Here is a 13,640-nt window from a genome sequence, read left to right on the forward strand (position 1 = left end):
CTACCCTCCCATTCTGCCCCCACCCCAGTAGCAAATGGGGCTGGAAGGACAGTGGCTGCAAAGAGACTCCCACAGGTACCTTCGGCTGCCGCGCCCGCCCCGTCCGGCCGGCTGGTGCCCGTGCTTTTTTTCCGGCGATGCTTCTTCCGGTTGGCGTGGGGGGATGGTGGGGGCTCCAGCTTCGGGCTGGCCGTGCTGGACACGTTGGGGCTGGAGCTGAGCGAGTCTGTGGTGCCGTTGGCTGGAGGAGAGAGGAGGGAGAGGGAGAGTTAGGCCAGCCGGCCGGCCGGCAGCCCATCAGCTACCCACCGTCTCCCACCGTCAGAGCAACCCACCCCTCCCTTCCAATCAAGCCCCCCCCCCATGCTTCACACCTCCAAGACCAGCACTGGGGCAGCCCCCTACACACACCACGCCATGCCACGCACTGGGGCAGGGACGGGAGAGCCTCCTCCTCCTCCTCCTCCGGCGCCTGCCGTGGCACTGAAGAGCCGTATCGCATCCCTGGCTGCCATGCGCCAAATTTATCCTCAATCATACTGTTCCTTACAATTAATAGCAGAATTAGAAACAATCAGGGAGCTGGCTAATTACTGTCAATTAGAGTGCACTAATCAAGCTCCGATCACACACACACACACGCACACACACGCTGCCGCGGCTCTCACCATTAAATGTCAAATTTCATTAGAGACCAGCAACAAAATCAAAACCCTGACATTCAATTCCAGCCGCGCTGCAGCGAGCGCCCGCCCGCTCCCAATCAGCATAAATGCGGAAGCACTTACTCCCGCCATGAGCTCTGCCTGCCCCCCACCCCCAGCCCCGGCCCAGCCCAAACCTCCCCTGGCACGGAACCCAGGCAGGGCGCCCACAGGGAGCAAGCCCCCCTCCCCAGAGCAGGTGCCGTGGGGAGGGACCCACTGCCCAGAGAGATCTTGGGTTTCAACCAATGGAGCCGGGGGTGGGGGGGTGGGATGGGGGTGCTCCTGTCGTCCCCCCCCAACAGTGGGCTCCTCTACATTATACGTTTAAACAGCTTGAACTCACTGGGCTGGGCCATGGCTTCCCCCGAAGGGGGGGGAGTTAGAATTCTTCCCTCCCCACGGCCCCCATTCTTCTTGGGCCACAGCCTCTGTGGCTGCTAACAAGAGGAAGACCCCTCCCAATCTAGGCGCCTCCCTCTGACTCTGCCCGGGACAGGGGATTCTCTGATAAAGGCCGTCGGCCCCCAGGGCAGGGAGTCGCCCTGCAGCCCTGGCCCCTATGGGCTCCTCCATCCCCAGCCAGAGGGGAATATGGGAGAGGGGTGCGGAGCGATGGGGTGTCGGCAGAGACACGAAGGAAGCCTGAGGAAACACCCACATCCACTGAAAAGGCCGCTAGGAAATGCTCCCCCCTCCCCAGTCCAGGCAAGACTGAGCAGGGGCCAAGTCACAGGCAGACGACCGTGGCGGGTGGATGTGCACACCACGGCCCAGCCCGGCCTAGCTCCGGCCCCACCCAGGCTCAGGCGTGGCGTGCAAGAAACGCACGATGCCGTCTGGAGAAAGCACCTCATGTTAGAGCACCAATTGTGAAACTCTTGGTGGAGTTACCCGGACCACGATGGTGGCATTGAGTAGGGCCCGTCCCGTGGCATGAACTGGCCCTATGGGCCAGGGGTCCAAGTGGGTCCTGATCCTGTGTCCGCTTCTCCCAGGCGGCCGGGCAATTGTTTTGCCTCGTGACAAAGCAAGTGGTTGTGGAACACCTAGACCACGTTAGGTCTGGGGCCCACGCAAGTCGTGGCTTTGGGGTGAGTACGCAGGACTGATCTGCTGGCAGGGGCAGGGGCAGGGCAGGGGGGCGCACGAGAAGGTTCATTTCTTTTGCACCCTGGAAGGCGTCTTCCAGGGGGAAGCCGGGCAGGGCCCTGGACTGGGGGGACCTCCTGAACCCGCCACCCCAAGACGAATCTCTCCTCCCTGTTTCCGCATCACCTCAGCACGCTCTCCCAGCTGCCTCCTCTGGAGGAGGGGAATGCCGCTGGCCCCACCTCCCTCTTATCCACAGCTCTGTGGCTGCGTGGGCGGTGCGGGGAAGGGGGAAGGGGGAGGAGAACCCTCCTCTACCCTGGAGGACCAGTTCAGAGCACAGCATGGAAGGGGCGGGCACTGCTTCCGGCGCTGGGAACGGGATCAGTGGGCCAGAGGGGCCTGAAAGGTCACCCAGGCCAACCCTCCGCCCAGCAGGGGGCCCTCACCCTGGCAGAGGCTCACTGGGGTTCCTGGGGTCAGCCAGCCCACCCTCCAACCACTTCCAGAATTAGACCTGGCTCCTTAGCCTCCGCCAGCCGCTCACGACAGCTTCCTGGTCCCTGCTGAGAAGTCGCCCTGCCTCTCCCACCCCCACCACACCCTGGTTATTAACAGAAGCAGATCCTCTGCTCTCTCCCCCTTCCTGTTCCACAATAAATCTGCCCCGCATCGAGGCAGGGCAGTGGCCAGTGGCCCAGGGCCCCTGCCCGCCCCTGGGGCAACGCTCTGGCCCTGTGCCATGCCCTGCGCTGGCCGGCTGGCTGGCTGGCTGGTGGGCTCCCGCTCCTGCCTGCCTGCCCGCCCGCCCGCCTGCCCGCCCGCTCTGCCCCATCAGCAGTAACAGTCTGATTAATTCGCTTCCAGCAGGGAGCTGATGGGGCCAATGATGGAGGCGCTGCATCAGGCGCGCTGAAATTGATAGTTTTTCACAGTTACAAATGAGGAGGCTCCCCAGCTCCAAATGGCGGCGGCGCAGTCGGACTCCGGTAATGATCATAAAGAGGCTCTCTTTAAACTGCGAAAGCCCCTGGGAGCGAGTGGGGGGGCGGCGGCGGCGCTAATGAGAACGACGAGGGGGCGCACAGGCATGGAAATGGCTCCTCCACTCTTGATGTGCATTTAACTGCTTTTTTAGTGCGGCGGCAGAGCCAGGAAGCACCGAGTGATGGATGCCGCACAGAAGCATTTATTTTCCAATTCGGCAAAGTGGCTACGTTGGGAAATGTATGAATTATTTTAATTCACTCAACTGTCCTGAAACCCCCATTCAGGAGGGAGGCGGCAGGCAGGCAGGCGAGACTTTTGACGGGGCTCCGGCACGTTGGGCTCGGCCGGCCGGCAGCCCTGTGACGCATCTCCCTTTCGCCCAGCCCAGCCCAGGGATGCTCACTTCCCCTTCTGCCCACCTGGGTGGGGGGGCATAATGTGCTCTTGCTGCCCCAAAGCACATGACATCCCCCCCCTCCTCCGGTCACGTTGCTCTTAGCGGCCTCGTTCCTGGCACCATGCAAAGCACAGCTCCCCTCCTGCCTCAGGGTGCCATCGGGGCCCTCCCCTCCCCTCCCCTCCCGGAGCCTGGTGGGAGAAGTTGGCAGGCAGGCCTCCCCTCGTTTCAGCTCCACAGGCCGACAGGAGTAACAGCGGAAGGAGCTCCGCGCGTGCGTCCGAGGAGGCCCATGAGCTGTGGTGGGAAGACAGAGAAAAGGCCCAGCCGGGGCAGGCCTCCCATTGCGTGCTGAAACTCCACACACACACACACCCCAGCCAGGCCACCTCTAGGGGCTCCTGCCAGCCCCAGAGAGCCAGAGGCAAGCACGAGGACCCCATCATCACGCGGCAGGCAGGAGCTCCTCACCTGGGTTGGGCGCACCGCTGGGGATGACCACCGCTTCGCTCCACTGGTCAGCACTGGAGACAGAGTAGGAGCGCTGGTGCAGGCCGCCGCCCTCTGGCTTGATGCTGAAGCCCACCAGGTTGGTGCCGCTGCCGGAGCGCTCAGAGTGCAGAGAGGCGCTGCTGGCCGAGTGGGGGGCACCTGCAGGGGAGACAGGCCCAGGCCTGGGGTGAGGGGCACAGCCATCCCAAGCCCACGGAAGAAAGGCTCCCCCCCCCACGCTGGGAATGTAAGAGGGCGAGCCCCCCTGCCACCCCTGCACATCCCAGGCCCCATGCCCCGCAAGGCGCTCCCCTTGCTGGGAAGGCCTGGGTCCGCCACACGCCAGAGGAGAGGAATGGGGCAGGGGGCGGCCAGGGAGGCCACTGTGCAGCCCCTTCCCCTGCCGTTCCTCCCTCCCCAGGCGGGGAGCCCTACGGACATTTTCTCAGCATCCATGCTGACGCCTGGGACTGAAGAGTCACGGGATGGAACTGGGTCCAAGCATGGAATGGGGCAAGGGGAGATTGACTACCCTGGGAGCCAGCAATGAAGAGGGAGGGGGCAGGCAGGCAATCAAGGAGGGCCCGGATCCTGGGGAGGGTCGCTGCCGGGTGCCTCCACTGTGGCCTCCCCCACACCCACCACTCCAGCTTCTGCCCCCGACTCTGCCCCCAAGAACTCGCTCTCCCTCCCCATGGCCAGAGCTGCCAGCGCAGAGATGATGTTAACCTGCGTGGCTTTATGGGGCCCACTGCGACTGCCACGGAAGCAGCTCCGTGGAGGGGCATCGTTTCCATTCCGCCTTAGAGCAACGCCCTGTCCCAAAGCCTGGCCTCCCTCATGAGTTCTGCCTCACCCCACAGCCAACCTTTCATGCTTCTCCCCACCCCCTGCCCTTCTTTATGCCTTCTTAGAACAGGGCAGCCAGGCTTGGGGAGCGGGCGGAGATTTCAAGGGGGAGATGAAAAGGCAGGACCCAGAGACGCCCATCAATGCAAGACGCCAGCCCTGCGTTTAGGACCAGGCCAGAACGGCCCGGCTGCTCCGACGGCCCCCAGGCTCCACCGCCTTGGGCCCCCAGGGAACCCTTAGCCCTTCCTGGGCACAGTCCACTTCCAAGGCAGAAGCCTGCAGGTCAGCAGCCCCAGAGCCAAAGAGGGAGAGAAGGACCCTCCCCTCGCTGCTCCGTCACCCCCACCCCTGGCGGGCGGAGGAGAGACCGAGCCCCTGGCGCACGCGGAGGTGGCAGACAGACCCGCCAAGAGATCGTGCCTTGGGGATGCCCCGTTGTAGGCCCAGCAGTGGGGGGGGGGGACGCGCAAAAAGCCCAGCTTTGCCCTGGCTCCCTCCCCCCGCCCCCCCGGATGATGAGCGACAGGCCCGCCTGCTCCCTGCTCCACAGCACTCCCCACCCACCCCAGGTTCAGCGCCTCAAAAACACGTGTAAAACCATGACACTGACTTTGCCTCTAATTAGCCCTTAATTTACAAGACATACTCGGAAGGGTAATTAGCTGGCGCTCGGCTCCCGACTGCCACATCCATCTCTCTTGCTGCCTTCCCTGGCAGGCAGGGAGGAGGGCAGCAGCAGGCGGCCGAAGACCCTCTCCAGCCAGACACTTTGGGGCTGGGGGAACATCCTGGCCTCCAGCACCTGATCCAGGCCCACACAGAGGGCGGCCCTTCCAGAGAGCACCCCAAGGGAGGCCCCCCACGTCTCCTCGCATCCAAGGTCTCCCGGAAGAGCCACTAGCGCAGAACAGCCCCTCCGCGGCCTTGGTGCCACAGACCAACTGCCACACAAAAACGCAACAGGGGTGGGGTGGGGTGGGGGGTGTTTCAGAAAGGATGGTCCTTGCAGAGGGGAGATGTTAGGGTGACCTTATGGAAAGGAGGACCGGGCTCCTGTATCTTTAACAGTTGCATAGAAAAGGGAATTTCGGCCGGTGTCATTCGTATGCATGCAGCACCTGGTGAGATTCCCTCTTCATCACAACAGTTAAAGCTGCAGGAGCCCTACCCTCTTTAGAGTGACCAGCTACAAAAGAGGGCAGGGCTCCTGCAGCCTCAACTATGGTGATGAAGAGGGGATTTCACCAGGCGCTGCATGCATACAAATGACACCTGCTGAAATTCCCTTTTCTATGCAACCGTTAAATGATACAGGAGCCCGGTCCTCCTTTCCATAAGGTCACCCTAATCAGGGTTGCTCATCCTGGTGCTGGAGTAAGGGAAGACACGCCTTCTGGAGGAATATTGGGATTTTTACAAGCAAGGAAACACTCTTGAAACAACGGGCTGAGGCTGCGGGTGGAGGGGGAACCGGCTCCGTCTTCTCCATCAAAGGGCTCCGGACAATGCGTGGCGAAGCATCACTCCACGCCAGCAGGGCTTCACACACTAAGAGGAGCCCCCACTGCACACAGCACTGCCCCCCCCCCCAATTGCTCCTTGCTAGAACAACTCAGGGCTTTGTGCTCCTGGCCAGTTGGGGTCTGCAACATCACACCCAAATGGGAGGGGGGACTCATTGCCCAAAGGACCCTCTGAAGGGCTACAAAACACTACTTTGGCCAGCAGGGCAGGAAAACAAGGGCCCACCATGGCTCTCCCTTCCCGAGGGCCATGGAGCAACCCTGTGCTAATGCTCCCTGTCAGCGCACGGGATTGGAGTGGGACCTGCTCTCCCTCGAGAGTGGAACACACACACACACACACACGGCTTTGGCTCTCTCACTGCCAACGTCTAAGCGGTGTCCTGCCCTGGCCTGGCTGGCCTTGGCTGGGGCAGTGTGTCCCGTCCTCCCGGCTCACCTGAACAACCCCCCAAGCACCAAGGGGTCAGTGACAGAGGCCTTTGTGTTACTCAAAAGGCGAAGTATAAAGTGTTGGTTATCACCTTTAAAGCCCTACGTGGTTTGGGTCCAGGCTACCTGCGGGATCGCCTCCTCCCGTACAATCTGCCCCATACACTCAGGTCCTCTGGGAAGAATCTACTCCAGCCAGCAAAAACTGGGCTGATGGGTATTACCCGGAGGACCTTCTCTTCTGCTGCTCCCAGACGGTGGAAGGGCCGGCCGGAGGAGATTCGTCAACCTGACAGCCTTTTAGCATTTAGAAAAGCAATAAAGACTGATGTATTCCGGCAGGCCTATCCAGTGAAATTTTATAATGTTTTTAGGATGTTTGAATCAAGTATGCTATGTTTTAAATCAGTTTTTAATGTGTTTGTTCCCCGCCTCGATCCAAGTGGAGAGGCGGGTAAGAAATAAATTATCATCATCATCATTATTATTATTATTCCGCCCTCTCAGCTGGAATCATGACATGAGGGTGTATCTTGGAAATCCATGTATTCAAGTTACACAGGTCAGGTCTCACCCAAGCTGCCGCTCCACACAGAGCAAAGCTGGGCTTTTTGCGCATCCCCCCCACCCCCCGCCCACTGCTGGGCCTAGAACGGGGCACCCCCAAGGCACAATGCCTGCTCTCTTGGCGGGTCTGTCTGCCACCTCCGCGCGCACCAGGGGCTCGGTCTCTCCTCCACCCACCAGGGGTGGGAGGGACGGACGGAGCAGCGAGGGAAGGGTCCTTCTCTCCCTCTTTGGCTCTGGGCTGCTGACCTGCAGGCTTCTGCCTTGGAAGTGGACTGTGCCCAGGAGTGAGTCCCAGGCACATGCTGGGACTCACTCCCAAATCAACATGCTTCGGGATGGGCTGCTGCACATCTTGCTGCTTGGAGCCCGGTCCTTCAAGATCAGCAGGGGCCCGGGGGCAGATGGCGCATGCTGAGTTTGCACCACTGCCAACCACACCTGCGCCTCCTCTTGTGCGCTCCATCTGTTACCAGAGCGATCTGCCGACGGGCCTTTTGCGCAGTGCCACTGGCCACCCCAGAGGGAACGCCCGGGTCCAAACGAAGGGAGATGCTCGCTTAGGCGGACCGAGGTGGGAGGAATTCACACCTCCGGTTCCAGGAACAGCTCCTGGATCCCAGGTCTTGAGCCAAGCTGGGAGCCCATCCTCGGCTTGACCGGCTCGTGACTCAACACCACGCAAGGCAGCGAGCCGTGATGAGCCATGTGGCCCCTTCCAGCTTCCCATCGCTGTGAGCGGGGGAGTTTCCAGACAAAGCTGATGCTGCCACCCAGGGCACTGAAGGAGGGGTGGGAAAAGGAGGCGGGTGGGGAGAGAGCCAGGCCGGCTGAAGCCAAAAAGGGAAGGCAGGACTAGCAGTGAGATCGGGGCACAGGCAGAGCCATGGGTCTCACTCTGTAACACGGCACCAAAGAGGCTCAAGTCAGTCCCTGGAGGGAGGTGAAAATGGCTGAAGGCCTGGCTGGGGACCACCATCCCAATAGGGTCGGATCCACTACATTATTTCCCGCTTGGAGGAAGCCCAGGGCAAGCCACGAGCACTGGCCCAAGGGATGGGATGTAGTGGGCCTTGGGGTGGCCCCAGTGGGCTGTGGCCCAAGAGGCCCCCTCGAGTGGTGTTGCCAGAAGAGGCGGCTGCCCAAGGCCTGGCCCCTACGCACCTCACGTCCCCCCCACACCTCTCAACAGCCAGGTGGGCCTTCCAGACAGAGCGCGGCCTCTCAGGCGGCCTGTCGCAGCTACTTCAACGTTCCCACAGAAAGAGAAAAGGTGGCAGAAGTGGCAAGGTCACGCGGGAGGGCTGTGAGTGGAAAGCGGCACCTGCCGGCAGCCCCCGCCAAATTCCGTGGAGGAGGCCAGCGAGCCCCCCACCACAAGAGCCTTGCCAGGAAGCGCCCCCACTTCCCAGTAAATCAGCCAGCCCCATGGGGCATCTGCTGCCACTCAGATCAGAGGCCACCTGCGCCTCTGGGGAATATGGGAGGTTGGGGGCCCTGCCCTGCTCGTGAGCTTCCCTTTGGGGCAGCCAGCTGGCCAGTGGGGAGGGGGGTGGCAGGGTGGCACTGGGCCTTCCTGGGCCTGACCCAGCTGCAGGCCTCTCCTGAGGCGCCTCTCTTCTCAAGCCAAGCCCTTTTCTGGGGCTCTCCGCAGGAGCACTGCCTGACTGGAGCCAGCCTTGAACAGCTCCCCCAGCGCCTGGATCAAGGCCCCGGCCATCCCGGCCCAGCATCCCCTTGGAAGGGCGCATGCACAGGACGCCCGCTCCATGTTCCTGTGGTGGATCAGCAGCCAGCCCGTGGCACGTGAAGCAGCCCCCACCCCCTAGGCCCGGGAGCTGGGAAGTGGGGAGAGTCCCACAAGGGCCAGGTAAGCTGGGTCTCATTTAGAGTATTGCGTCCAGTTCTGGGCTCCACAATTCAAGGACGCAGACAAGCTGGAGCGTGTTGAGAGGAGGGCAACCAGGATGATCAGGGGTCTGGAAACAAAGCCCTCTGAAGAGAGACTGAAAGAACTTGGCAGGTTTAGCCTGGAGAAGAGAAGATTGAGGGGAGACATGATAGCACTCTTCAAATACTTAAAAGGTTGTCCCACAGAGGAGGGCCAGGATCTCTTCTCGATCCTCCCAGAGTGCAGGACACGGAATAACGGGCTCAGGTTAAAGGAGGCCAGGAACATCAGGAAAAGCTTTCTGTTAGAGCAGTACGACAATGGAACCAGTTTACCTAGGGAGGTTGTGGGCTCTCCCACACTAGAGGCCTTCAAGAGGCAGCTGGACAACTGTCTGTCAGGGATGCTTTAGGGTGGATTCCTGCATTGAGCAGGGGGTTGGACTCGATGGCCTTCTAGGCCCCTTCCAACTCTGCTATTCTATGATTCTATACTCGCCAGGGTACTGGAGGATTGGCCCCGCGGTCTGGGTGCCGGAAGGGTCCCCGCTCCACTGCTGTCCTCCGAACTTTGCACAGGAGACAAGTGGGTGCTGGCCGCTGAGTCTTCTCTCAGCTCCTCTGTGAGCAACATGGATTGGGGCCTTTCCCTGCTGCACCTCCCATCAAGAGATGGGGGGAACCTGCTTGAACAGAGAGCGATTTCACAGAGCCGAGCCGCTGGAAGCGGCATGGCAGGCAAAGGGGGTTGGGTGGGGGTGGGGGCCACCACTGGAGCAGCACCTGAGCGCCAGGGCAATCAGCAGCATGGATCCGGCACTCAGGGTCCTCTGCAGCAGGGCCTCCTGCACGTGGGCAGGCCAGCTCCCCGGGAAAGCGAGGGCAGCACATCCAGGCTGCGGGAGAAAGAGCGGCCTCGAAGAAAGGCTCTCCCCAGGGGCACTGGCCCTCCCTTCTCAAAAAGGAAGCAGAGGACGCCTCTGGCTGGTGCGGAGACCCAGGCCCCCGCTGGCCCAAGCACGGAGCGTGCAGAGAGAAAACCCGTAGGAAGTGTGTTTGGGCACCCACGGAACGCTGGCGACGGGGGGCGGGGGCACACACATGAAGCGGCCCGATGGAAGGCCTGCCCCACGGCAGAGGAGTAAAGCTAAAAGGGCCCATTTGACAGGTCCTGGTGGCCCAGAAGGAGCGTGACGGAGCTGGGGACATCCTTCCTGCCCCCCTCCCCCCTGTAACCCTGGTGCAGAAAACCCCTGGGGCACGGGTGTGGAAATTGGGCACGGTGGGCAAAGGTCCCGGGAGAGAGGGAAGAGGAGGCATGGATAGCCCAGAAGAGGGCACAGCGGCCGATCCATGGTCAAAGCGCGCATCACCCCAAGTGCAAGACGGCAAAAGTCAAGGGAAGGAAGAAAAGGGCGTGTGTGAGCTGCGCTCTGATAAACCTGCGTGTCAGTTTTTCATCCCATGTTATATTTTGTTAATCATGACCATGCTATCTTTTAAAGGATTGGCATCATATATTTTTGTCAGCAAAATCTGGGCTGTGCACCCATTCGTGGGCGCTTCTGATCAGGGGCCAGGGGTCCGCCAGTGGGGCAGCTGTAGGGACCCACCAGAAACAGGGCCTGAACAGTTTCAGTGTCCCTCTGGCTGAAACTCAGTTGTGCACTCCTGTGCCGGGACCTGCGACATGCAAAGGGGAGCTCTCTAAAACGGAGCCATAGGGCCTCCTCCCCCCCAAGGTAGGAGCAGAGATAAAGGGGCAGAAAGCAACAACCAACCGCCATGGAAAACTATTTGAACACCCCACCCCACCCCACCCGTTTTTCTAGACTTGAAGTAGATAGATGTGAATTCTTGGGGGTAACAGGGAGGGTGGAGGAGTCTTACAGAATGTTCTCTATTTCAAAATGATGAACGAAAAACTGTTCAAACATGTATTTTCGGGTAAAATCATCAGAGCCAATTTACATTGCTGCAAATCATTGACAAGCGGTAATATTTGTGACAATGGATTTTCTGTCGTTTGGTCCAAGCTGCCGAATGCTGTAAAAGCACTGGGGGGGGGGGGAGGCGCCCCTCGGATTCCTGCATTGAGCAGGGGGTTGGACTTGATGACCTTACAGACCCCTTCCATCTCCACTATTCTATGATTTTGGCAGGAGCAGCAGTGCCAGGGACATTTCGCCCTGCACTTTCTTCCAGATTGAAATCACACCCACCCCACAGCAGTTAGGTCGCCAGCAGAAAATACCGGTGCCTGCTCCCCACAGCACTGCTGATCCAAACAAAACCCAGAGCCCCCTCCCTCTTAATCCCTCTGCTCTTAACGTTGAAAGAAGAACAGCTGGAAGATCCAATCCTGGCTCTCCAATATCGTGTCTGTTTCAGCCCTCAGATGTAACTGAACTTTCAAGCACAGTTTCTGAGGAGAGAAATAAGCTGTTTCAAGGATGCCTTATTTACTGAGTTTGAGTGTGATATAAATAAACTAGATAAAAGGTTGTTTTAGGATTGCTTACTTTGATCTTAGTTTCTATTGACACTTGATGGTTATAAACAAGTGAGGAGTTTGAAAATGTTATAAAATAAAGTTTAACAGAATGTCCCAATGGTTTACCATTCCATGTTAATTACATTAAAGGGCTGTTTTATTTTCTGAGCCTTTTCCCTGCAAGTTTCTTCTGCAAGATGCATATCGTTTCTCAGCTAGACGGAGTTTGACATATGAAGAACATCAGAAGAGCCCTGAGGCTGGATCAGACCGAGGGTCCCTCTAGTCCAGCGCCACAAAGCAGGACATGAGTGCAACAGCACCCTCCCACCCATGTTCCCCAGCAACGGGTGCATATAGGCTTGCTGCCTATATTATATGTCAGGTTCTTAAAACAGGAAAGAAAGCTGATGTTTGACAAGAAAGGACGTGCTTGCACACCTATCACTGTTTGGTCAAACAGTCTGTGGGCCACGTGTGTGTTTCAACGGGGGCTGAGGAGGACACAGCCAGGCGCTGTGCTGCGCCCCAAAGGAAAGGCGCAAAATGGGCTGGGACCGTGGGGGCATGTAGGAGCCTTTCCCAGCCTTTCGGGAGGGGAGCCGTTTCAGCCCCAAGCCCCAGACAGTGCAGCCCCATAGAGCCTTTCCGGGAGACAGCAACCGCTAGAGCGCATTCGGCTGGCTGCTGGAGAAACGGGGGAGGCCCAGGCCCCAAAAACTGCAGCTCCAGGGTTGGGGGAGGCTAAGCCTCAGCCGCTGGCCGCTGCCGGGCCCACCAAAAGCGACCAGGGCCATGTGCCCCCCTTGCCCCCGCGGCTTCTCTCGCCCTGCCTCAATGTCATCACCCCAAAGCCAGCGGCGGAGGCCTGGCAAAAGCCGCTTCCCTTTTCTTTGTTAATTCTTCCCTCATTACATTTGAAATTCCACAATCAGTGTGCACTGTAATTGTCGAATTTGATGCTAATGATTAATGAATTAAACATGGATCCATCAATTAGTCCTTGGAGAATAATTCTGCATAAAGCAGCGGATAATGTAATTACAGTAACAAAGATAATGAGATGTTAACATCGACGGAGCCCGACGTGACATGATCACAGCAGGCAAAGCAACCGGGCTTGGGGGAGCCAATCGCGCGCTTTGCCCCCGTGGAGCGGGGGGCACAAGGGGGGAGGGCCTGCGCACGGCCAGGGCGAAGGGCAGGGCGCCTGCCAGCAACTCGCACTCAGAGCGGAGCAATCAAGCAAATGAGCGGCCCGAGGCCTTCCTGCCCGCAAGCACCTCCACACAGAGAGTACACGCTGCCAGCCCCAGGCCCAAATCTCTCTCTCTCTCTCTCTCTCTCTTTGGGCCAGAGCAAAATGCAGGCTGAGGGAAGCAGCATCGGCAGGCAGGGGTGGGGGAGAGGGGAGACCCATGACAGAGGGTGAGCAGGCATCCCGACTCCCCCACTTGACCGCCCCAAATCATGCAGCCTTCCAGTCACAGAATTGTTGAATAGTAGAGTTGGAAGGGGCCTATGAGGCCATCGAGTCCAACCTCCCACTCGATGCAGGAATCCACCCTAAAACATCCCTGACAGATGCTTGTCCAGCTGCCTCTTGAAAGCCTCTAGTGTGGGAGAGCCCACAACCTCCCTAGGTAACTGGTTCTATTGTCGTACTACTTTAACAGTCAGGAAGTTTTTCCTGATGTCCAGCCGGAATCTGGCTTCCTGTAACTTGAGCCCATTATTCTGTGTCCTGCACTGAGAGGATCGAGAAGAGTTCCCGGCCCTCCTCTGTGTGACAACCTTTTAAGTATTTGAGAAGTGCTATCATGTCTCCCCTCCATCCTCTCTTCTCCAGGCTAAACATGCCCAGTTCTTTCATTCTCTCTTCATAGGGCTTTGTTTCCAGACCCCTGTTCATCCTGGTTGCCCTCCTCTGAACACGCTCCAGCTTGTCTGCGTCCTTCTTGAATTGTGGAGCCCAGAACTGGACGCAATACTCTAGATGAGGCCTAACCAGGGCCGAATAGAGAGGAACCAGTACCTCACATGATTGGGGAGTTATACTTCTATTAATGCAGCCCAAAATAGCATTGGCCTTTCTTGCAGCCATATCGCACTGTTGGCTCATATTCAGCTTGTGATCTACAACAATTCCAAGATCCTTCTCGCTTGTAGTATTGCTGAGCCAAGTATCCCCCATCCTGTAACTGTGC

General features: G+C 59.0%; 2 protein-coding genes across 2 annotated transcripts in view; one reads left to right on the forward strand and one right to left on the reverse strand.

The window, feature by feature from the left end:
- Positions 1–13,640, forward strand: part of ABCF2 (ATP binding cassette subfamily F member 2) — a 94,293-nt gene that overhangs the window by 78,836 nt on the left and 1,817 nt on the right. The window lies entirely within an intron of this gene.
- AGAP3 (ArfGAP with GTPase domain, ankyrin repeat and PH domain 3) overlaps positions 1–13,640 on the reverse strand; it is a 94,333-nt gene that overhangs the window by 9,560 nt on the left and 71,133 nt on the right. The window contains exons 12-13 of the mRNA XM_063121560.1: positions 3,655–3,834; positions 80–241 (exon numbers count right to left, since the gene is read on the reverse strand). Of these exons, the coding sequence (XP_062977630.1) occupies positions 80–241; positions 3,655–3,834 (342 nt within the window). The remainder of the gene's footprint in view (positions 1–79; positions 242–3,654; positions 3,835–13,640) is intronic.

Source organism: Elgaria multicarinata, chromosome 1, assembly GCF_023053635.1.
Source record: "Elgaria multicarinata webbii isolate HBS135686 ecotype San Diego chromosome 1, rElgMul1.1.pri, whole genome shotgun sequence".
NCBI lineage: Eukaryota > Metazoa > Chordata > Lepidosauria > Squamata > Anguidae > Elgaria > Elgaria multicarinata.